Source organism: Somniosus microcephalus, chromosome 6 (genome assembly GCF_052327205.1).
Source record: "Somniosus microcephalus isolate GS21.2 chromosome 6, FLI_Smic_1.0, whole genome shotgun sequence".
Taxonomy (NCBI): Eukaryota; Metazoa; Chordata; class Chondrichthyes; order Squaliformes; family Somniosidae; genus Somniosus; species Somniosus microcephalus.
The window spans coordinates 167,232,964-167,255,152 of record NC_140992.1 but is presented as its reverse complement, the minus strand read 5'-3'; the positions used below and the strand labels follow the sequence as shown (position 1 = coordinate 167,255,152).

Below are 22,189 nucleotides of genomic sequence, written 5' to 3'. Positions count from 1 at the left end.
CTACAGTAGGAGAAGGCACTACATTTCCTTTCCCATCACCAGAGAGAAGCAGGACGAATATGCATGTGACTTTGCCAGGATAGCGGGCTTCCCCATGGTGCATAGCGCCATTGACTGCACCCACATGGTTTTGCAGGCACCACATAACAATCCTGAGGTCTACTGTAACCGCAAAGGCTCCCACTCACTTGATGTCCAGTTGCCGTGCGACCACAGACAGCAAATCCTCAATGTGAATGCCTGCTATCCTGGCAGTAGCCACGATGCCTTCATCCTGCATGAGACCAGTGTGCCAGCACTCTTCCAGCCACCACATGAAACTCGTGGCTGATTGGTCAGAGACACGGGCTAGCCGCCCTCTACCTGGCTCATGATTCCCCTCCGCAACCCCAACACTCTTGCCCAGCACTCATATAATGAGAGCCATGCTGCCACCAGGAACATCATCGAGCAGACCATCGGCCTGCTGAAGTAACGGTTCCACTGCCTTGACTGCTCTGGAGGAGCCCTCCAATACTCGGCTGAGCGGGTGTCCCATTTTGTGGTGGTCTGCTGCATGCTCTACAAATTGGCCATCATGAGGGCACAGCCCTTGTCACCAGGGATTGCGGGACCACCTCAGGAGGTGGAAGAGGAAGAGGAGGAGGATGACGAAGATGAGGAGGAAGAGTAAGATGCGGAAGAGGAGGAGGAAGAGGAGCGAGGAACAAGGCAGCCACTTAATAGTCCTTGTGGAAGGGTGGTCTGTGACTGCCTCATCGGACTGCGGATCCAATAAATGAAACCCCAGATCTCCGTTGCTCAACACATTCCCATCATTTCATCCCTGTCGCAGGCCATATCACAGCGCAAAGCTGAAATGAGAGACCACAAAATCATCCAAAGCCAATTAATAAATTTCAAACTCAAAATCAAATCAACTTTTATTGTCATTGTTAGTGCACAAGTGCAGTACAATGAAATGTAAGCTTGCGGCTCCCGAGAGTGTACATTTGGATTAAGACATTTAAACATTCAACATACATTTGGCTTGTAGTATATTAACATAAATATAACCATATAAAGTGCATTGGCAGATGTGCAGGCTTTAGAGTTTATTTGTGGAGTTCAGTAGGATGTCAATAACTAGTGAACATACATTTACAACAACAATATTAGCTATTCTACCTTGTGCAATCCCTTAGTGCCCCTCGTTACTGTGCCTTTGCTTACTCTAGTGTTCCTATGAAGTGTTGGCCCACTGGCTGCAACAGGACTGGTGGAAGGCTGCTGAGTGTCCATGCAGGAGACTTCAGATGGCCTTGCAGGATGCCCTCAACCAGCTCTGGACCTGGAAGGCCCGGCTGTAGTCTGCACCACCTCAGCAGGGGCGGCAGCAGCCTGGGCTAGCTGGGTGACAGGCAGTGACAAGGGCAATGGCGGAGTGCCAGTGGTGGGAGCAGGAATGTTGTCATCCTGAAAGAGGACAGCAGGTTCCTGCTCCACTGACCCACTGCCACTCCCCCGGGGCAGCACCTCAGCATCACTACCAATCTGCTGGAGCACAGATTGCTGGCTTGCTATGACACCGTGAAAGCCCTGGTGGATGGTGGTCGACACAACTACGATGGCAGCAATCAGAGCTTGAGTGGCATCAAGGTGAGAGTGCATGAGAGCAGTCTGAGAATCGATGGCACTAAGCATAGGCTGCACTACAGCACCAAGACGTTGCATGACATGAGGTCTGGATCACCACAGCCTTTCTGGAAGTGCACCATCCTTTGCAGACTGCAAATGATGGGCTCCCTGGTGTGTGCAGAGCTCTGTGCAATGTCAACAGGCTCTCAGGTACCCTTGCCATTGCACCTATCATCGTGTGCATGCCCATCACCCTTTTTCTAAAGGCCTCCCCATCAAGGTCTTCATCTGAGTCCTGTGCAGCAAAACTCACGTGTGAACTCACCCTCCGGGGAGCTGGCCCCCAAGCTACCCTTTCCACCTGGCCTTGCTGCAGCCCACTCATCCCCTGTGCCTCACCCAGTGCAGACCGCTCGACTATACTAGCCTCTAAAGATCACATAGTGCCAGTATCTGAGTTGGTGCCTGCAGGTTGTAGGGGTTCGCAAAAAATCCCCTCAGCCCCAAAGATACTGGAGGTATTAACCTGCATCGTGGACGGAGATTGTGCATGACTTTAAATTGCCTCTGGGTTGGACAATGTTTTAAAACATGCCCAGAACCACAAAAGGCTGCGTTGCGGCATGTGGACAACACCGGAATTGAGGAACTTTGTGGAAAAATTTGCACACTTTAAGACAGTACATTTTTATTAATAAAATTGTTCCCTGGAGTTTGGTAATTTCAAAGTGGTTTAAAAATGGCCGTCAGAAATGCATGGCCGGGACAATGGGGCTTGGAAAAGCAGCTCGCAGCTCGTGGATGTCTGTGAAAAGTGGGAGGGTCAAGCAGTGGCAGCCAGATTCTGTCAATCAAAAATGGGAGTTTCCCTTCCCTGCTGACAATCGATGTTTATTTACTGAGACTGCTGTCTTGTTGACTGTAGGGGGTTTCTCTTGCTTGCTCTGGTCTCCTGCCAGGCTTCTTGCAATAATTACCCGTGAGTGGTTCGACCCACTCGCCCCTATGGTTCTCGACCTTGGACTCAGGTGCAGGGAGCTGTAGTGCAGAAAAACTCAATAGACCAGGTCGAATAGCACGAGATGGATGCCTTTATTGAACAGTTTGCAGCATTATAAAATACATGTCATATGCACAGATTAAAGCAACTACAAGCATGCACACATCTATAAACTTAACTCTAGGGCAATGGGGAACACACGGCACATCGTAAAAGGGGTAACACATTACAACTACCCTTAACCCCCTCCCCTAGACCTAACTAAGTTTCGACTTGAGGAACTCGGGATCATGCTCACCACTTTAAGAATTGCGAAAAGGGGTTCACAGCCTTTCGACACAGCTTTCCGTCGTCACGTGGGTTTGGAAAGTTCTGGCGCAGCTTGTTTTCCTCTTGGTTCTCCTGCGATGGGGCAGCCGATACAGTATTGGTGAGCGCTCGCCACGGATGAATCCGTTACCAACGTGACTTTAAGAACTGGATGCACATGGATGAATCCATTACCGATGTGATGTTGAGACACTGGAGTGCTGTGCCCTGAGTGTCTTCTTCTCCGGCCTGGGTCGTCGATCTCCCGATGGTCTTCCTCGGGGCGGGACGCTGGTCCCAAAAAGCTTTCTTTATACAGTCATAATGTCCTTCTGATTTGAAGGAAGAGCTGGAGTACAGGGTGTCTTCTTCTTTGGCCTGGGTCGTCGATGATCTCCCGACAAAAGTACCCGGGCCACCCTCGTCGTCTTCCCGTCGTGGCCGGGCCTTGCCTGCCCGAACACCGAACACGTTTCGAACCGAAATGCTGCTCGGTTCCGATGGAGTCTGTCCCGAAGCATACCGATGGAGAACTCGAAGAAGTACCGTAGAAGTTCCGAAGCTACTCCCAAGCGTTGAGCGTACTGAAAGTTCTGAAGCGTACAAGAAGTGAAGCTTGAAGTGAATCGTACTGATGGACTTTTTCAATCCACAGTTATACCCTTTTGGAACATTCTTATCTCCCGCCAATCATAGTCCTGTCTTTGTAATAATTTTGGCGGGCAGAACTCTCTGCAGGGGTGTTTTGTCTTCATAACGGGAGCCGGTGATAGCTTAACTGGCCTTCCTGGGCCGATAATGTCTTTGCTTTGTCACCGTAACTTGGTTTGTATATTGATCGGTCTGGAGATGGCCCTTGATGGCTGTTAAACGGCTTCTCTTTGTACAATAAATGGGTTAAAATGTTCATTCAATTGTCCACCCATTTCTTGATGGGCCTCATCCTGCTACCCAAATCTGTCCTGTACTTATAATCTAATCAATATGTATACTCAGTTCCATGAGTTTCGGTTTCCCGAAACTGGGTTTTTCGCGGGTTTTAATGTCCTTAATCCACAAGCCTGTCTGGCTTGCAGTAACAGAAATTCAAATGGTCCCAGAAGCTGGTCACGAGGTCTGGTGGCCATTTTGTGTGCCCTTTTATCAAAGGTTTCTCTGTACAAGCTTCTTTTTGGTCAATAAAGCTGTTTTATTAACCCTAAATTCTTGCGTGATTACTTATGAAAATTTCGCGAATCTTACAGTCCCTCCTGTGATACTGATAGCTTGCTTAAAGTATCAATAACCCTTGGTGAGCAAATTTTCCCTGATTCCTCACATCCAAACATTCCTGGTAATTAACTATCTATAACCCCCACGACACATGCAGTTCCCATTTCAGAAAAATTGAGTTGTGTACAGTTGGACAATCATAGGCAGTACTACCTTAAACTACAACACATTCATTTTTCAGATGTGAAGGGGCCGATACCCTTTACACCACCTGCATACTCATTTTGTTAATCAAAAATTAGAAAACCAATCAACGGTTATAAAACAACAGTATACATACACTTAAATCATACAGTAACCAAAACCAAAAGTGGAGGGATGCTTTATCCTTTAATACATAGCAGCCTAAGCAGGGGTCTCTTCACCCACTCGTACATAGCGTTCTCTCCATTCTCCTGTGTTCTCGTGCCTCTGGAGGCGTTTGCCTCTCTTGCAATGCACGAACAGTAAATATATTACAATCAAAACCTGACACACTACTAGGATGTGGGATGCTATTCTAATCCAGGGCGGGATCTCTATATTAGTGAACAGGTCCCACCATGGTGGGGTGACTATGTCTAATATGTCTTTCCCTATCTCCAATGTCTTCTGCTCTAGTGTGTAAAAATGCTTCTGTGAGACTATTACGGCTTTTAAAATCTTGGTGAGGTGTTCGGGGAGAGGGGGAATGACATAACCAAAATGCACGACGAATCACTGCAAATCCATGAAATTCTCTTTTACAGTGAGGTGAACAGTGGAAGGTACAGGAATGGGGACAATTTGCTGTTGTGCCACTTGAACTTCAGCCCTGGGTTTGAAAACAGAAACTGCTGTCACTGACCGGACACCACCCGTGCTGTCCGTGTTGGTAGTGGGGCGTTGCAGTGGTAACACAGTATGTCCCACCTCCGATATATGCCACCTGCGGGGGCACATGGTCTTTTGTCATTGCCTCCATGGTGCAATTTACCGGCTTCACGCTAGCGGCTCTGAACCCACACTGTGGTTTTAAAAAGGCATTCAAGTGCTGGGGACACAGGATGATGTGTGCTCCCCGGCTTCGACACCCTGAGAGGTCAGTGCCTGTCATCGTACGCTCCCATCTGATGACATAAGGCGGGACCACTGCGTAACGAATGTGCGCACCCCCCTGAATGACTCCAATGTTCTCCACCCTGTATACCGGGGTGGGTTTTGCTTTGGGACCCAACACCGGCATCCTCACCACTATTCCCATGAGAGTGTGATTCGAGCGTCCACAGTCCACTGGGACTGGGTACGCCTCTGCAGCTAGTCTGAGCTGGCACGGACTTAATGCGTTCTCAAAAGGGTGGAGCGCTTGCAAGTGCTTGTTGCTGATCCAGGACGGGACCAAAACTTGTTTTAAATCCTCCAGATTACTGCGGCCCTCGCCCAGTAACCACGCCCTGTATAGCACACAAGCCTCGTTCTGTGCTGCCTGATCGGACGCATTCCGATCCTCTCTAATGAGTGCATTTACCGTTCTAGCGTGTTTCTCCAGCTCAGCGATTATCTCTTTTAAGTGTAGTGTCATGGCCTGGTCCTCATGTAGCTCAGAGCCCACTACCTTATTTTCGTTTGTCAGTGTGTTCTTTAACTGGGCCTTTAGACCATTAACCTGTGTCTCCAGCTCCATGTTGTCTAGAGCGTTGACAACAGATGTCCCGGTACTAAAAGCAGTGAAAATGTCATTTACCGTACCCCTTCTTTGCCTTCCTACCCGATCCAAAACTTCCGGTGGTGTGGTGTACAATTTGGCTTTGTCGATGTCGGCAAAGTCAAATTCATAAAATTGTCTGAACATCCTGGTTAACAGAACCTGGTATAATTGCTCTGTTTCCTTGGGACACCACTCCGGCAATCGTACCTCAGTGAGGTTTAAAATCACTGAGGCCACCGCGTAGTGTACCCCTTGGTACAGCACCTGACCGGTGGGTACCAATACTAAACCGTTCCCGGGTCCCTTTGTGGTGGTGGGGCACCCTTCCTTCTGGGCTAGTGCTACCGGGATTGTGGGCAGGGGCTTGCGTGGGTGGGTGATGAGTTCAGTGGCGTTTACCGGATTCGGGGAGAATGGGGCTCCGCATGCCCGGGTGCTGACGTCCCACCTCATCCCTTTCCCTTCATCTTGCCACTGCCTCTGGAAAAAGATGGATATGGCCTTGGGGCAAACGCGCTTCGAACCCCACATGCAGACATATATCCCTTCATCTGGTTCCCACCATTTGTCCCAACACACACGTAACTGTCCGTGAGTCCCCGTAATTGTCCGATGGGTATTGTTACCCAGTCGCTCCCACTCGATTGTAGAGTTCTTCATATTCTTTCCCAGCTTTCGGAGCCACCACCATCTACTTAGCGGTACGTTCCCATTACACACCAAACAGATCCTCTTTCCCACAGTAACGCTGACTCTGGGTGCAATGATCCTCACCCGAGGGCACAGTAACGAAGTCTCTTGGTAGGCAAACCCGGATTTGCTGGAGTATTCTGTAGAATTCGACCCCAGCCATCCTGGCCATCTCCCTTGGTGGAAGTAGGTGGCGGTTTCCTCAACCTCTCGCTTCCCCGTCCCATCCGTCGCGATGGGGGCTGTGTCCCCGGAGCATCCGAACATGATGACGTCCTTGGTGCGGCCTCGGTAGGCCAACCCGCACCCGATCGCCGCGAGCACCACGAGAATCCTCTTCATTGTATCCCTGGTTTCTGTAACCGATAAGATGATGTAGCCAGGCTCCCAATAGGCGCTGGCCTAATTAAACGGACGCTCGGGTCCCCTGACCCCGCTTCCAAACAAACACACATACTGGGCAGACTTCGAAAACTACCTTTTACAACATCCCCATCATCTTAAACTTACATGTCTTAAACTAACATTAAAATTACTTAACTTAACTTATCATTACCTAAGCTTATGTACAGCGCCGCCCTCCTTCGGGCGGCCTACCTAATTCCTGTGAGGGCTGCAGCGTTCCGCCCCCTGTGGCGGGGCTGCACTGACCTTCGGCTTTGATCCCCCGCAGCCTGTTGTTGCTGCTGAACGGGAATCGTGTCTTTCCTGGGCTTTCTGAAGTCGGCGTCTACTGGGAGTGGGTGACTCGGGCCAAGACTTTACAGGCTGAGGCGTTCGGGTCAACCTACGAGGGAGCGCCTTGGGCGAGGCTCCCAGGGCTAACGGACCGGGGATCGGGACCTTCACCGTCGCAGCCTGTGGTCCCACCACAGCTGCCGGCTCCGGCTCCCCTCCCTCAGGCTCCGCCCCCCCGGGGCCGGGATCTGTGGCACCCGACTCCACTCCACCTGTCCCCACAGGTGGTGAGTCTCCGCCTCCAATCCCTACCTCCCCTAAGCTCGAGTCGGGGTCGGGACCTTCGGCCTCTGACTCCTCCTCCTCCTCCGTGATCGGGTCCGGGGCGGGGTCGAGCTGTTCGGGCGCTTCCTCGTCCGAATCCCAGATCAACGGGGAGACCTCCCACTCCAATGGGACGACTTCTCCCCTCACACAGGCTGCAGTTCCAGCCTGTCTGGTCTGTGACCCTGTCTCAGGCTGAGGATTTCTGTCCTCAGACCTGGCCTCTGTTGTTGGCCCTTGTGCACCCGGCTTAAACAGTTTACACTGGTCATGAACCATTTTAAAAACCCTTAGCTGACCCTCTAAACTGCCAGCCCTCGCTGTTAACCTGGTGTTCTCCTCCCTTAAAACCTGCTCAACTAACTTAGCCTCCGCAACCTGGCACCGCAGGTATTCCTCCATTTTACAGGAGGTCTCTTCCTGTGCATGTCTTTCTAGAGGACACAGGTCGTCTGGCTGCGCTGGCTGTAGTCAAATGGGTGCCGCGATCGGAGTTTCGGGAGCGACAAGGCCGGTGGTGACAGCTATTTTCCCCTGCGAGGTCATCAGAGACCGCATTGTCTGTATGATTGACTCAATCGCATCGGGATGGATCGACACATCGGCTCCTTTCTCCCGGATGGGCGTTTGGGCTGGGGCTGAGGGAGCTTTTCCCTTTGAATCCTTCCAAGGATTTTTACAGTCCCGGTGCCAGTGACCTTCCTTCCCATACCCGTAACAACTACTTTTGGCTTGGGGAGGGCGATTCCCCTCCTGATGCCATTCCTTTTTAACAGGAGCTGCAGGCCTCGCCTCATGCACCTTTCCCTTCGGGGGAGGCACTTCCTTACTCCTGCTGTTCCTGTAACCTATCGTGAGCTGATCAAGTACTAACTCTTCCGTGGAGCGGGGGTTATTGGGGTCAAACCATGTTTTGGCCTGCTCCCTCACCTGGGGCAAGCAATTGGTGACCAGGCACCGGAGCCAATGAGCCCTTTGGCCATCGTCCAGCCTGTTCCGGGCCGGCCCGCCCGGGCAGCTGCGCCGATACACTGACCACAACCTTCCGGCGAAAACCCGTGGGGGCTCTCCCTCTAGCTGTACCGTCCTACCCAATCGGAGGAACGGATTTCCGTCATCTTCCCCCATAACCTGCAGGACCTCATCCCGTAAATCCTCATACACCCCGTGTCCTCTCTTGCTCTCGTCAGAGAGACACTGGAGGATCGAGCTGTCCAGGGAGAACAGCAGCATTTTGCACTGCTCTCTCCCGTCGCAGTCATTAACTGCTGCGGTCTGCTCCACGTCCCTAAAATGGACGAAGGGATCTCCTGACTCGGAGAGTTTTGGGATGTGGCTTATCATTGCCCTTAGCTGTTGTGCGCTGTGGGGCATTATGATCTGATTGACGAGGGGTCCGTCGTCGCCATCGTCGTTGCCCGGACTGAGCCTCCGGTGTCGAGCAGGACACATCGGTGCCGGCTTCGACCCTACTACCTGGGGTTGGTCTACCTCAGGAATCTCTTCAACTAATTCCACCGTTTCCTCCCCCGCAACCCAAGACTCATCATAGCTGGGAGGTGCCGAGGGCTCGGTGGTTGGTACCCCAACTGCCTCTCGCGGAATCGGTCTTTTGGATTCCCTGGCTAACTGTAGATGGCTCGCTGGTGGGTTTATGAGACACACCAAGCCGTTTGCCTTCGCTAGGGCCGTTCTCAGGTCCTCTAGTTCCCTTTGGCAAGCGCTATGGTCGGCGTTCTCATACCTATCCTCGATGGCCATCTTGTAAGCTGCCCTAGCTCCCAGAATACTTTCCTCCTGTGCCTCTACCTGCTGAGCTAGGCGGAAACACCTGTCCCTTATTCTACCTTCACTGGCCTTGGCCTCAATGACCTGACACTCCAAGTAATCTATCTTGGTCTCATGGCGATGGGTTACGGATTGGCGTTCCTGATTCAGCGCGTTGAGCGACTCAATCAGTTTCTTTCCTCCCGCAACCTTTTCCTCTACTTCTGCTCGTAACCCTTTGATCTGGGCCGTCTGTGCTACAACGACTTGGTCCAAAAGCTGGACTTGCTTCTTGTAGCACATCAGCCAGACCGCTTTTTCTACAGATCTTTTGTGCTCTTTGCTTTCTGTCCACTTGATGGCTGCGTCTAGCGGGTGCCTATCTCTTAATAGGTCAGATATCCACTGTTTTGTAAGGTTTACCTTCCCAAAAACATAATCCGCTATTCTCTCATCCATCACATTTCGTTTATTCAGACCTTGATCTAAAACACTACGGGCTAGATTTTCAGTATAGACAGTTTTGGGGCGCTAACCTTAGCGCCCGCCCGAAGTTAGCGCCCGCCCCAAAGTAGCGCCCCGTTGCCAAAAATTCAGTGGCTTCGCCCTAAGAGGTTGGTGGAGCGCTAAAAGAGGCGTTCCACTACTATCTTTAGGCGCTAAGCCGGCGGTGCAGAGCGCAACGCCCGAGCTCGGGCGCAGCGTATGGCAGACACTCTGGTGCCAGTGAGCTCTTAAAGGGGAAGGGTGCATGTGTTCTTTTCAAAAGCAGAGTCTGGGGGGGAAATGATGATGATGATGATGAGGAGGAGGAGGAGGAGGAGGAGGAGGAGGAGGAGGAGGAGGTGGTGGTGGTGGTGGTGGTGCCCGGAAACATAAATACACCGTTCACAACAACACACTGGATCCTTCCACACAACACATGCAGAGTGCCGTTTATAGTGCATGAGGAGTGCCCTTTAATTTGCGCTCCCCAGGGTCTGTTGCGTTCCATTTTACAAACGCTCTGGACGCCAGCCGCACAATGGGGCGGTCCGACTGAAGTTTGGATTCGGGGCGGCCAAAGGGCGTTGCACGAGGATGTGATGTCATTTTCTGCGTGCGCATCCGGGCGGCCGCTAAACTTTGCGCCGGCGCTAACGGGCAACTTAATTTGGGGCGGGGCGCAAACTGCGCTGCGCCCGGGCGCTACACGCATAGCGCCCGAAAATCACTTCCCTTAAGGCGCTAACTGCTGGCGCAAGCAACTGAAAATCTAGCCCTCTATTCCTGCTGCCAAGGTCCTGCCGCGGTCGCCATCTCTGTAGGGGGTTTCTCTTGCTTGCTCTGGTCTCCTGCCAGGCTTCTTGCAATAATTACCCATGAGTGGTTCGACCCACTCGCCCCTACGGTTCTCGACCTTGGACTTAGGTGCAGGGAGCTGTAGTGCAGAAAAACTCAATAGACCAGGTCGAATAGCATGAAATGGATGCCTTTATTGAACAGTTTGCAGCATTATAAAATACATGTCATATGCACAGATTAAAGCAACTACAAGCATGCACACATCTATAAACTTAACTCTATGGAAATGGGGAACACACGGCACATCGTAAAAGGGGTAACACATTACAACTACCCTTAACCCCCTCCCCTAGACCTAACTAAGTTTCGACTTGAGGAACTCGGGATCATGCTCACCACTTTAAGAATTGCGAAAAGGGGTTTGCAGCCTTTTGACACAGCTTTCCGTCGTCACGTGGGTTTGGAAAGTTCTGGCGTAGCTTGTTTTCCTCTTGGTTCTCCTGCGATGGGGCAGCCGATACAGCTTTGGTGAGTGCTCGCCACGGATGAATCCGTTACCGACGTGATTTTAAGAACTGGATGCACATGGATGAATCCATTACCGATGTGATGCTGAGACACTGGAATGCTGGGCCCTGAGTGTCTTCTTCTCCGGCCTGGGTCGTCGATCTCCCGATGGTCTTCCTCGGGGCGGGATGCTGGTCCAACAAAGCTTTCTTTATACAGTCATAATGTCCTTCTGATTTGAAGGAAGAGCTGGAGTACAGGGTGTCTTCTTCTTCGGCCTGGGTCGTCGATGATCTCCCAACAAAAGTACCCGGGCCACCCTCGTCGTCTTCCCGTCGTGGCCGGGCCTTGCCTGCCCGAACACCGAACACATTTTGAACCGAAATGCTGCTCGGTTCCGATGGAGTCTGTCCCGAGGCGTACCGATGGAGAACTCGAAGAAGTACCGTAGAAGTTCCGAAGCTACTCCCAAGCGTTGAGCGTACTGAAAGTTCTGAAGCGTACAAGAAGTGAAGCTTGAAGTGAATCGTACTGATGGACTTTTTCAATCCACAGTTATACCCTTTTGGAACATTCTTATCTCCCGCCAAATCATAGTCCTGTCTTTGTAATAATTTTGGCGGGCAGAACTCTCTGCAGGGGTGTTTTGTCTTCATAACGGGAGTCGGTGATAGCTTAACTGGCCTTCCTGGGCCGATAATGTCTTTGCTTTGTCACCGTAACTCAGCTTGTATATTGATCGGTCTGGAGATGGCCCTTGATGGCTGTTAAACGGCTTCTCTTTGTACAGTAAATGGGTTAAAATGTTCATTCAATTGTCCACCCATTTCTTGATGGGCCTCATCCTGCTACCCAAATCTGTCCTGTACTTATAATCTAATCAATATGTATACTCAGTTCCATGAGTTTCAGTTTCCCGAAACTGGGTTTTTCGCAGGTCTTAATGTACTTAATCCACAAGCCTGTCTGGCTTGCAGTAACAGAAATTCAAATGGTCCCAGAAGCTGGTCACGAGGTCTGGTGGCCATTTTGTGTGCCCTTTTATCAAAGGTTTCTCTGTACAAGCTTCTTTTTGGTCAATAAAGCTGTTTTATTAACCCTAAATTCTTGCGTGATTACTTATGAAAATTTCGCGAATCTTACAGACATAAAGAATTATCCACTCAAGCTGCGGTTTCAATGACCGCAGGACAAAGGGCTTCTGTTCACCTAGTAATCCAACCCATTCAAAGCTCCTTACACACAATGAGACACACCAAAACTATGGAAAGGACTTTGATAGGGAACAGTATAGAATGAATGGGTTTTTGAATCACCCATTACTCCCTTTTGTTAACCCAGAAACTCCGGATGTGGGCGGGAACATTTTGGCCCCAGAACGAAGACACATTCAAACCACTCCAAGTCCGTTTGAGTCAGCCAATCATGGCCTTTCTCTTGTGTTTTCAAACCTTTCAGCGCGAATTTGCACACAGACCCTTTCAGCGCCAAACAGCAGGAGCTCGCAGGATATAAAGATAGCTCCTGAGAAGCTATCTCTCTCTCTTATTTTCCTTGGACCACAGGTGAGCAGGTTTCTGACTCCTCAGCAAGGCAATCTAGTAAGGAGTTAAAGGGGGTGGTAATTTAAGGGAAATTGCTAAGATTGTTTAATTAACATTGTAGCCATTTATCCCTCATTTTGCCATCTGTCTTCCCCCATTTAAGCAATTGTACAGTGATTACTAAAATCGTGTGGTGTAGTTTTCTTTAGTTTAATAAAAGTGATTTTCTCACATCCAGACCAGTTGTCCGTTTTAATATATCATTAATTATAAGTCCTCCAATCTGAACTGGAAGGGTGGGTTTAGCGATTCGAAACCACTGTTTGGGATTGGTCAGAATGTAGTAGCAAAAGGCTGCCTGACCAGGTGAATTACCGTAAACCAGGTAAAGGAAGGTAAAAAACCGTAAACCCCGAAAAAGATGCCCCCATTCAAATTGGCGACCGCGGCAGGACTGGAGGCAGTTCTTGATATAATGACTGGTCTGGATCTGGAGAAAGCATCGGCTCTTGTTTCTCTTGTTTTCAGTCTGTGGGTAGCCCTGCAGATGTTAGCGGCAGCGTGTAAGCTGACCTATTATCGCATAGGTGGCTGGGTTAAGAAGGGTGAGATGAGGAAGCAGGAGCAGGTGACAGAGGCCAAGAATCGGGAGTCAGAGTTGGAAAAATGCCAGGCAGAGATAGAGCGCCTTGTGCAGGAAGCCACTGAGGCCAGAGATAGCGAGATGAGACTGCGGGAAGAGAATGTCCGCCTCATCTCTGAAGTTACAGCAGCTTATAAGCTGGCCTGCGACCAAAGGTTTAGTAAAGCAGATCATGGCCCCTGTAGGGCAGAGATAGAAAGCCTTAACATGGCTTTAAAAGGAGCAAGGGGGATGATTTGCCTAATCGGCCCGAAGGCAGGTCAGCCGGATTTTACCAGCAGCCCAAATCAAACCGCCCCACAGGCAACACCCAGGGAAAGGCTGGCTAGGGAATTAGAGATCCCAAGACAGCAGCCCACAGCTCTGGGTTTTGAGGAGCTCTGGCAGCAAGAAAGGGTGGACAATGGGGTGGTAGGAGAATGCCAGCAGGTCCCGCTAGGCAGGCGGGGACCAGGACCAGTGTAACCCCTCCGACAACGGAGGTACGGTCCGCCTGTGAGCGATAATAACCCAGGGGCTGTTCAGCATACCTATCTAGTACCCTATGATACCCAACAGCTCAGAGGCCTGGTGAAACATATTCCCATGCTCTCTGAAAAGGGAGACCCCTCAATGCACTTCCAACAAATAGAACAGGCAGCCGGTGTTAACGGCTGTGATGATGAAGAGAAAGCCAAAATGTTGCTTTTCTCTGCGGATAGCAAGCTCTATCAGACCCTTTCAGATGAGGCTAAGAGAGGGCAGAAGGGTTTTGAGGACCTAAAGGAGGAAATACTGGAAGCCATGGATGCGAACGACGGCAATCCATTCGATCGCATGGGGAAAACACTGCAGAAGGAAGGGGAGACCCCACAGGCATTTGCAGACAGGCTGTGGCCAGTCTACAACAGCGCGTGTACAGGGAGACAAAATAGGGCACAACTGAACCAGCAGCAGCGGACCCAATGGCTTCGTTGCCTGGTGTACAATTGCCTGCCCCAGATAAAAGCAAAGGCTGATACTTGGTTTGACCCCCGAGACCCCCTAGCAACTGAAGAGACTGTAATCCAGCAGCTCATGGTAGCATATAGGAATGATAGGAATAGTGGGACCCCCCAGCAAAAGGGTAAGAACCACGAGGTCAAACCTGGGGCTCAATATAAGAAAGAGTGGTGCCAGGAGGGGAGCCGTCCCTCCCAGAACAAGGTCACTTGTTACAGGTGCGGGGAGGAGGGCCACTGGCGCAGGGATTGTAAAAAGCCTGGGAGAGACAATAAAGCCAGGGCCCCCGTAGCCCCAACTCAGAAGGCAGAGACAGAAACTCCTCCCGATACAGTCGAGTCCATCTTGGAGTCGGTAAAATCTTTCCTCAGGGCCAATCAGGGAAAGGTAGTAGCCAGCAGTGGTGCTGCAGCCCCCTCGCCCACCTCTGCCTCCCCACAATGACTGGCCGATAGGCTGGCCAAGGAGGGTGCACATGCAGGCACTTTCTGGGTCCCATATGAGCCCGGGCCAATGGCAGCGATTACAGGCAGGGATGGGACACAGGGAAAATCAGGTAAATTGTATAAATCTGACCATACAAGTTCAAGTTCACAGGCTGTAAAGACAGGCACTGTGGCTTGTTCCAAGGGAAAAGTTGTCCGGCCCACCAATTGGGACAATTCCCCGCCCCAGTGGGACCTAAGTTTTGGTCAAAGTTTAAATTTGAACCAGTTATTTGGCTCAGAAACAGAGAAACAGCAACCTGAGAGCAGAAATCGGCAGGCTGCTGCCAGTTCATTCACAGAAGATCGCTTGGAGACTGCCCGCACATGCGCAGTCGCTGGTCTGGAGACAGGAATTCCCCAGTCTTTTGAATGGCCTGTTCACGCAGGCGCAGTTCCCCAGCCCGTGACCCACGCGGCTCTTCTTCAGTTTTCCCGCGCAGGCGCGGTTGCGCGCCTGAGGGGAGAGGTTTCCCAACACTGGGTTCGCGCAGGCGCAGTCGCGGACTCGGAATGCCCAGTGACTCCTTTTCTCTGTGAGGCCGAGCGCGCAGGCGCAGTCGGCCGTTTAAAGGTCCCCGCTTCCCAATCTATACGCACAGGCACAGTAGCCTGCTTGGAAGACCCAGCGGTTCTTCCTATCTTTTTAAAGGAAGCCGAATGCGCAGGTACGGTTCCCCAGCACTGTGAAGAGATTGTTCGCGCAGGCGCAGTTGCCTGCGGGACCACAGCGGCTCTTTCTCAGGTTTGCGCAGGCACAGCCGCCTGTTTGAAGACAGAGGCTTCACAGCCTCTGCCGGGGGACTCTGGGGAGGAGATTTGCGCAGGCTCAGTTGCCTGTTTAAAGGAACAAGCTTCCCAGCCCGCTTCCAGAGTGGTCCCCCCCATGATGTGGGACCCTGGGGCGGCAGGGATAGCAATCCCTCTTGTAGGGGACATAGGGAAGGAGCTGGTGCCAGGTTTTGGACCTGGAGAGGGAGATTTTCAGCCATCAGCAGCGGGTGGTGAGGGAATACCTGCCCCCAGTACAGGAGTGGGTAGGGAAAAGGAGACAAACCCGGAGCACCGGCAGGCTGCCAGGTCTATTAAAGAGTCCGGGCTGTTTGCATCAGGGGGAGAAGGTTCCCAGCCAGCTAGGGCTGTGACCCAAGCTCAGGGTCCGCCAGCCAAAGTTTCCCCCAAAGAGACGCCCCTCAGAAGGTCTCAGCGGGTCTGCAAGCCCAAGAAAAGATGGTCACCAGAGTACCTGCCACAGAGAGCAATCTCCCGAGCCCGGGAGGAAACAGAACACAGGGGTCCCCAATCAGCAGCCATAAGCTGCAAGGGACCTGAAGCAGGAGTCAGTCCAGCTTCGCTGCAGGCAGCAGTAATCTGCGACATTGCCAGAGATTAGCCTGGCCGTCTGGAGATGGGTGGCATTTGTATTATAGCTTTGGTTTCATTATCATTTTGATTATAGCATGCTTTTAAGGTGAATTTTAAGTTTAGTATTAACATATTGTAGTTTAAAGTTTAAGTTTAAAAGTGTGCCAAATGCCTGTGTTTTGGTCCAAGGTTGAGGGACCCGACCATGTCTCCACCTAAGGCAGCACATCAGTGAGGGACCTGGCTGCATGTCTTTTTAAGTTTTTGCAGGAGCGTGGACGCAGAAGCAGCCCTGGTCGCCCAGCCCGAGCTGGGCATCGAATGAAGATATGGGTGATACAGAAGGTTGGGGATCACCTTGCCACTGGACAAATCCAAGAGGAGACCCCGCAGCGACCTTCGGGAGAAACCGGACAGGGTCCAGAGGAATTTGCCTACTCCTCCTACGTGGAAGAGATGGCCCCAGCTGGGTGGGGCACGGCCCCCAACCCAGCACTATCCTGACCAAATTTCACTTGCAGGAGGCCTCACTATTGAGGAGTCATGGTGGGGAAGCGCGGGCGCCTTGTCAGATAGGGACGCGTTCCCCGGGAGTGGGTGGTGATGGCCCGGAAAAGATTGTAAAGGGGAGGGGGAGACCCAAGAGTCACGTGGGTGCATTCAGGGAAGGGAGGAACTCACCCGGGGCCCATGGGAAAAGTTAGAGTGTAAGTGTGGCTGGGGAGGATGAGTGGGTGGCCGGATCTGGGATCCAAGTTTGGGTGTGGGGCCAGGGAGAGCCGCCACACAGGCACCCATCATTCTCTCCAGCCAGTCAAGGGAAGACGGGAGGGGGAGGGACTGGGAGTCGCGATCCCATACTCTCCGGTCTCGGTCTATGAAACAGGAGGGGTACCCCACCTCCACAAAAGGACAAGGGAATGGCTCAGGGCTGGCGGAGCAGACTGTTCTGTAAAATCCATTCTTCTGTTTTTAAAAGGTTTAAGACCATTCAAGGGGGGTGGAAGGAACATTTACTGCCCGGGTGGGAGGAGCAATTACCCACTCGAATTTCACAACCCATCATTGGCACGTAATGGTCGGGGTTTATTTCAGCATGTTGTTAAAACAGATTTTTTTTGTATTTTGTTACAGCTCCAAGCTGAGCAGAGGCGTAGGACCCTCTCCATGCTTGGGATCATTTTGTGACAACTCCAAGCTGAGCAGAGGCATAGGACCCTCTCCGTGCTTGGGGTCATTGTGATTACATTGTATAACCAAGATTGCAACATTTTGTAATATGTTATAATGTAACGAGTGATGCAGGGGTATGAGTCCCCTTATTGTAAATTGATGTATCTATAGATGCCTACCGTACCATGGTTTTTTCTCAAATTTGAGGGGAATAGATGGGTCGGGGGATCAGTGGTAGGTAGTTATTAGGTAAATACAGGGGATGGTTGTTTGTCGGGGGTCAGAAAATTTTGCTCACTTCTTCGAGTGGATACTACAAGCAAGTTGGAAGTACCCAAAGGGCAGAATGTAGGGGTTCGCAAAAAATCACCTCAGCCCCGAAGATACTGGAGGTATTAATCTACATCGTGGACGGAGACTGTGCGTGACTTTAAATTGCCTCTGGGTTGGACTATGTTTTAAAACGTGCCCAGAACCACAAAAGGCTGCATTGCGGCACATGGACAACACCGGAATCAAGGAACTTCGTGGAAAAATTCGCACACTTTAAGACAGTACATTTTATTAATAAAATTGTTCCCTGGAGTTTGGTAATTTCAAAGGGGTTTAAAAATGGCCGTCAGAAACACATGGCCGGGACAATGGGGCTTGGAAAAGCAGCTCGCAGCTCGTGGATGTCTGTGAAAAGTGGGAGGGTCAAGCAGTGGCAGCCAGATTCTGTCAATCAAAAACGGGAGTTTCCCTTCCCTGCTGACAATCGATGTTTATTTACTGAGACTGCTGTCTTGTTGACATAAAGAATTATCCACTCAAGCTGCGGTTTCAATGACCGCAGGACAAAGGGCCGCTGTTTACCTAGTAATCCAACCCATTCAAAGCCCCTTACACACAATGAGACACACCAAAACTACGGAAAGGACTTTGATAGGGAACAGTTTAGAATGAATGGGTTTTTGAATCACCCATTACTCCCTTTTGTTAACCCAGAAACTCCGGATGTGGGCGGGAACATTTCGGCCCCAGAACGAAGACACATTCAAACCACTCCAAGCCCGTTTGAGTCAGCCAATCATGGCCTTTCTCTTGTGTATTCGAACCTTTCGGCGCAAATTTGCACACAGACCCTTTCAGCGCCAAACAGCAGGAGCTCGTAGGATATAAAGATAGCTCCTGAGAAGCTATCTCTCTCTCTTATTTTCCTTGGACCACAGGTGAGCAGGTTTCTGACTCCTCAGCAAGGCAATCTAGTAAGGAGTTAAAGGGGGTGGTAATTTAAGGGAAATTGCTAAGATTGTTTAATTAACATTGTAGCCATTTATCCCTCATTTTGCTATCTGTCTTCCCCCATTTAAGCAATTGTACAGTGATTACTAAAATCGTGTGGTGAAGTTTTCTTTAGTTTAATAAAAAGTGATTTTCTCACACCCAGACCAGTTGTCCCTTTTAATATATCATTAATTATAAGTCCTCCAGTCAGAACTGGAAGGGTGGGTTTAGCGATTCGAAACCGCCGTTTGGGATTGGTCAGAGTGTAGTAGCAAAAGGCTGCCTGACCAGGTGAATTACCGTAAACCAGGTAAAGGAAGGTAAATTACATTAAACCCCAAAAAAGATGCCCCTCTACAGGGTGAGACATGCAGTGACGTGGTGTGTTCTTCCTCCTCCTCTTCTCCTACCTCGCTCTCTATGGTGCCCTCAGGGACAGGCTGCTCAGGGGCTTGCTCATTATCTGAAAGCAGAAAGGCACAAGAGTCGGGTCAAGGTGAAGGGAGGGGAGCAGAAAGGGAGAAATGCATGCATACAGCATGATTAGCTGGAAATTGCGAAAGGCTTGTGGGGTGAGTGGTAATTGGGATGTGAGAAGACGGAGTAGGGATGAACATACCGTTGTTGTCCCCAAGGGGATCAACATCATCGGTGGCCATGGAGCCCACCACCCGGCACCCAATAATCTGCAGCACTCTATTCTCCAGCTCAGACAGTGGTTGGGTGTTGGCTTGTCCCCCGCCTGTGCACTCCTGCTCCCTCCTGTTCTGAGGCACCTTAGCCTGCAAGAGAAAGAAAAGTGTGTCAGCGAGTGTGGAGCAATGTGTTTTGCTGATGTGCTTGCCATAGTTGTATAGCTGTCATTGCATGCAAGGTGTGAGATGTGGGTGTGAGTGTTAGTAGGTAGAGATTGTTGGTGGGTGAGTGCTGGGGGTGTGGTGCTTCGGGCAGTGTGCAGACTGAGGTTCAGATGGTGGTATGTAGCATTTGTTGAGGCATTGACTCACCCTGACCACCCGAGGGAGGTAGTTAAATTTCTTCCTGCACTGTGTGTGCGTCCTGGGGACCACAGTGTTGTCCGAGATGTGCTGTGCTACCTCCCTCCACATGGTGCTGATGACTTGCGGCGAGGGCATCCTGCCACTTGTCAGGTACAGCACCACCCTCCATCTGTCCACAGCGAGGACCAATGCCTCCAATGCCTGGTCGCAGAATCTGCGAGCTCTCTCTCTCTGGGCCGTTGATCTGCCATAATGACAGCTCCTTCAGTGGTCCGGATCCTTCTCCTTGGCTTTCTGCTGCTTGCTGAGACAGCTGCAAAACCAGCAATGCTGAGAATGAGGTTCTGCAGCATGACTGAACCTTCCCTTTAAGAACTGGAAAGAGCCTGTGGCAATGATGACTGGCGATTAGACTGCACCTTAAATTACTTTGCGCTTTCAGTCTAACGCCACTGAGCTAGGTCATTAGCGCTTGATTTTGCGCTCCCATCCTTTCTTTGAAAGCTAACGCTTAATTTAGCATGCAGCGAGATTCATTAGCGCCTGCCGTTAAATCTCAAACTTTTCAGAAGTTAGCTCCCATTCCTGGGCTATAATGAATCCTTCCCCCTTAGATTTGTGAATGGAATCTACATTAATAAATATAACTCCACAGTAATTGGGCAGCCATTCAAAACGTTCCCTTTCCATCAAAATTAAAGTCTTTCGCAGGCAGCTGGAGGTCCCGATTCTCACGGGTTTCACAGCCTGACAATTAAGTTTTAAATCACCTTATTTTTTTGTCCCTCTCTCTCACAAGCTAATTCCTCTTTTTATAATGATCTCATGTGTAGAACCTGCATGGGTCAGAACCATTATTAATCCAATAAATGTCAAGGAGGGAATGAAAGGGCTTGTGGGGCTGGGCTGCATTTGTTTTGATTTCTTTTTGGGTTCAATAAAGACTCATTTCTGAAAGAGAATGTTGTTTAATCTAAAGTCTTGTTCAAGACTTTCTACAGCTTTTTACAGAACACACTATGCTGTGATGCATCTAGAATGAAACTGAAAGTAAAACTCCTCTGGACTGCTTGTCTCTCACATGATCTCTGCTGGTCAGGCACAAGTAATCAAAAACACAGACAAATATGCTGTAAGGCATAAGTAATCAAACACAGACAAATATCATCACTATTTGCTGATATCATTACAGCATTGTTTTAAAAATTGAGTCTCTTCTAATCCACACTGTGCCTGGCCATTAACCTCTGTGAAAATGCTCACGGTTCCTGCTCACAGGGTGACTGATGTTAACTGTGAGTAAATATAACAGCAAGTAATTAGTTCCCAGCTCCACTCATTGCCTTTTCCTGACTCGTCACTCGCAGTCTGCTCAACAGAGATCAGTTCATCATTAGGCCTTGTGTATTTCTATTTCAATACTTTCTGCCATTGTCTATCTCGATTTACAGAGAGCCAAAGTTCGGGGTTGACACTAGAGGGTGTCCTGTGGTGTTGCTCACAGCCCGTTGGCTGAGCTGTTGCTTGACACGACAGGAGACTTGTATCATGTGGGGAGAATGCATTATTCTGCCGCAGATGTGGTGCTGTGTTTACAATAAGCCACCCATTTCAGACAGACACTCTGATAGCTACAAGCAACTACAGGCTGAGGTCAACCAGAGTTTAATTGCTGTTCTGGGAAGGGCGTTTATAGATTGAGGAGAGCTGATAAATTCCCAGCTCCGGTGTCTGACAGTGAATTATGGCTCACTGTTCTATATCTGTCTGACTGTGAATGATGACTCACTGTTACATATGGACCTTTCACAACCTCAGAATGCTCCTAAGCGCTTAAGAGCTAATTAAACACTTCTGAAGTGCAGTCACTGTTGTAACGCAGAATACGCGGCATTTTGGTAGTGTTTGGGGCAGTATAGACGGAGCTTTACTCTGTATCTAACCCGTGCTGTTCCTGCCCTGAGAGTGTTTGATGGGGCAGTATAGACGGAGCTTTACTCTGTATCTAACCCGTGCTGTTCCTGCCCTGAGAGTGTTTGGGGCAGTATAGACGGAGCTTTACTCTGTATCTAACCCGTGCTGTTCCTGCCCTGGGAGTGTTTGATGGGACAGTGTAGAGGGAGCTTTACTCTGTATCTAACCCGTGCTGTTCCTGCCCTGGGAGTGTTTGATAGGACAGTGTAGAGGGAGCTTTACTCTGTATCTAACCCATGCTGTACCTGCCCTGGGAGTGTTTGATGGGACAGTGTAGAGGGAGCTTTACTCTGTATGTAACTCGTGCTGTACCTGCCCTGGGAGTGTTTGATGGGACAGTGTAGAAGGAATTGCTGCCATGCTGGATCGCAGGTTTGCGCCATCCAAGATGATTTTGTGGCCTCCTCTGTAAAGGGGCTGACACTGCCGGCCTCTGAGGTCCACGCCCCTTTCCTGTGAACCCACTTGTGCCCTTCAGGATGTCAGTACGCCTCATCTTACTGGGCGCTCTGTGCACCCAATGCTCACTGGGTCGCTCTGCAGCTTAGAAAGTAGGAACACCCAATGTAAGGAGACCAATGTCGGGCTGCTCTTTAGTAATAACACTGCATTAAGGATCAATGTTACACACTCCTGGCACAGA

General features: G+C 50.4%; 1 protein-coding gene across 1 annotated transcript; it reads right to left on the bottom strand.

Moving 5' to 3' along the window:
* Positions 1 to 905: 905 nt before the first annotated feature.
* Positions 906 to 20,745, bottom strand: LOC147116192 (uncharacterized). Its single transcript, XM_085990918.1, has 2 exons — positions 19,191 to 20,745; positions 906 to 19,034 (listed from the first exon to the last, which is right to left on the bottom strand). The coding sequence occupies exon 2, from the start codon at positions 6,894 to 6,896 to the stop codon at positions 4,986 to 4,988; it is 1,911 nt and encodes a 636-aa protein (XP_085847044.1). The 5' UTR covers positions 6,897 to 19,034; positions 19,191 to 20,745; the 3' UTR covers positions 906 to 4,985.
* Positions 20,746 to 22,189: the final 1,444 nt, after the last annotated feature.

Excerpts from the sequence above, each read along its gene's own strand:
- LOC147116192 (XM_085990918.1), bottom strand. The coding sequence starts at position 6,896 with ATGAAGAGGATTCTCGTGGTGCTCGCGGCGATCGGGTGCGGGTTGGCC.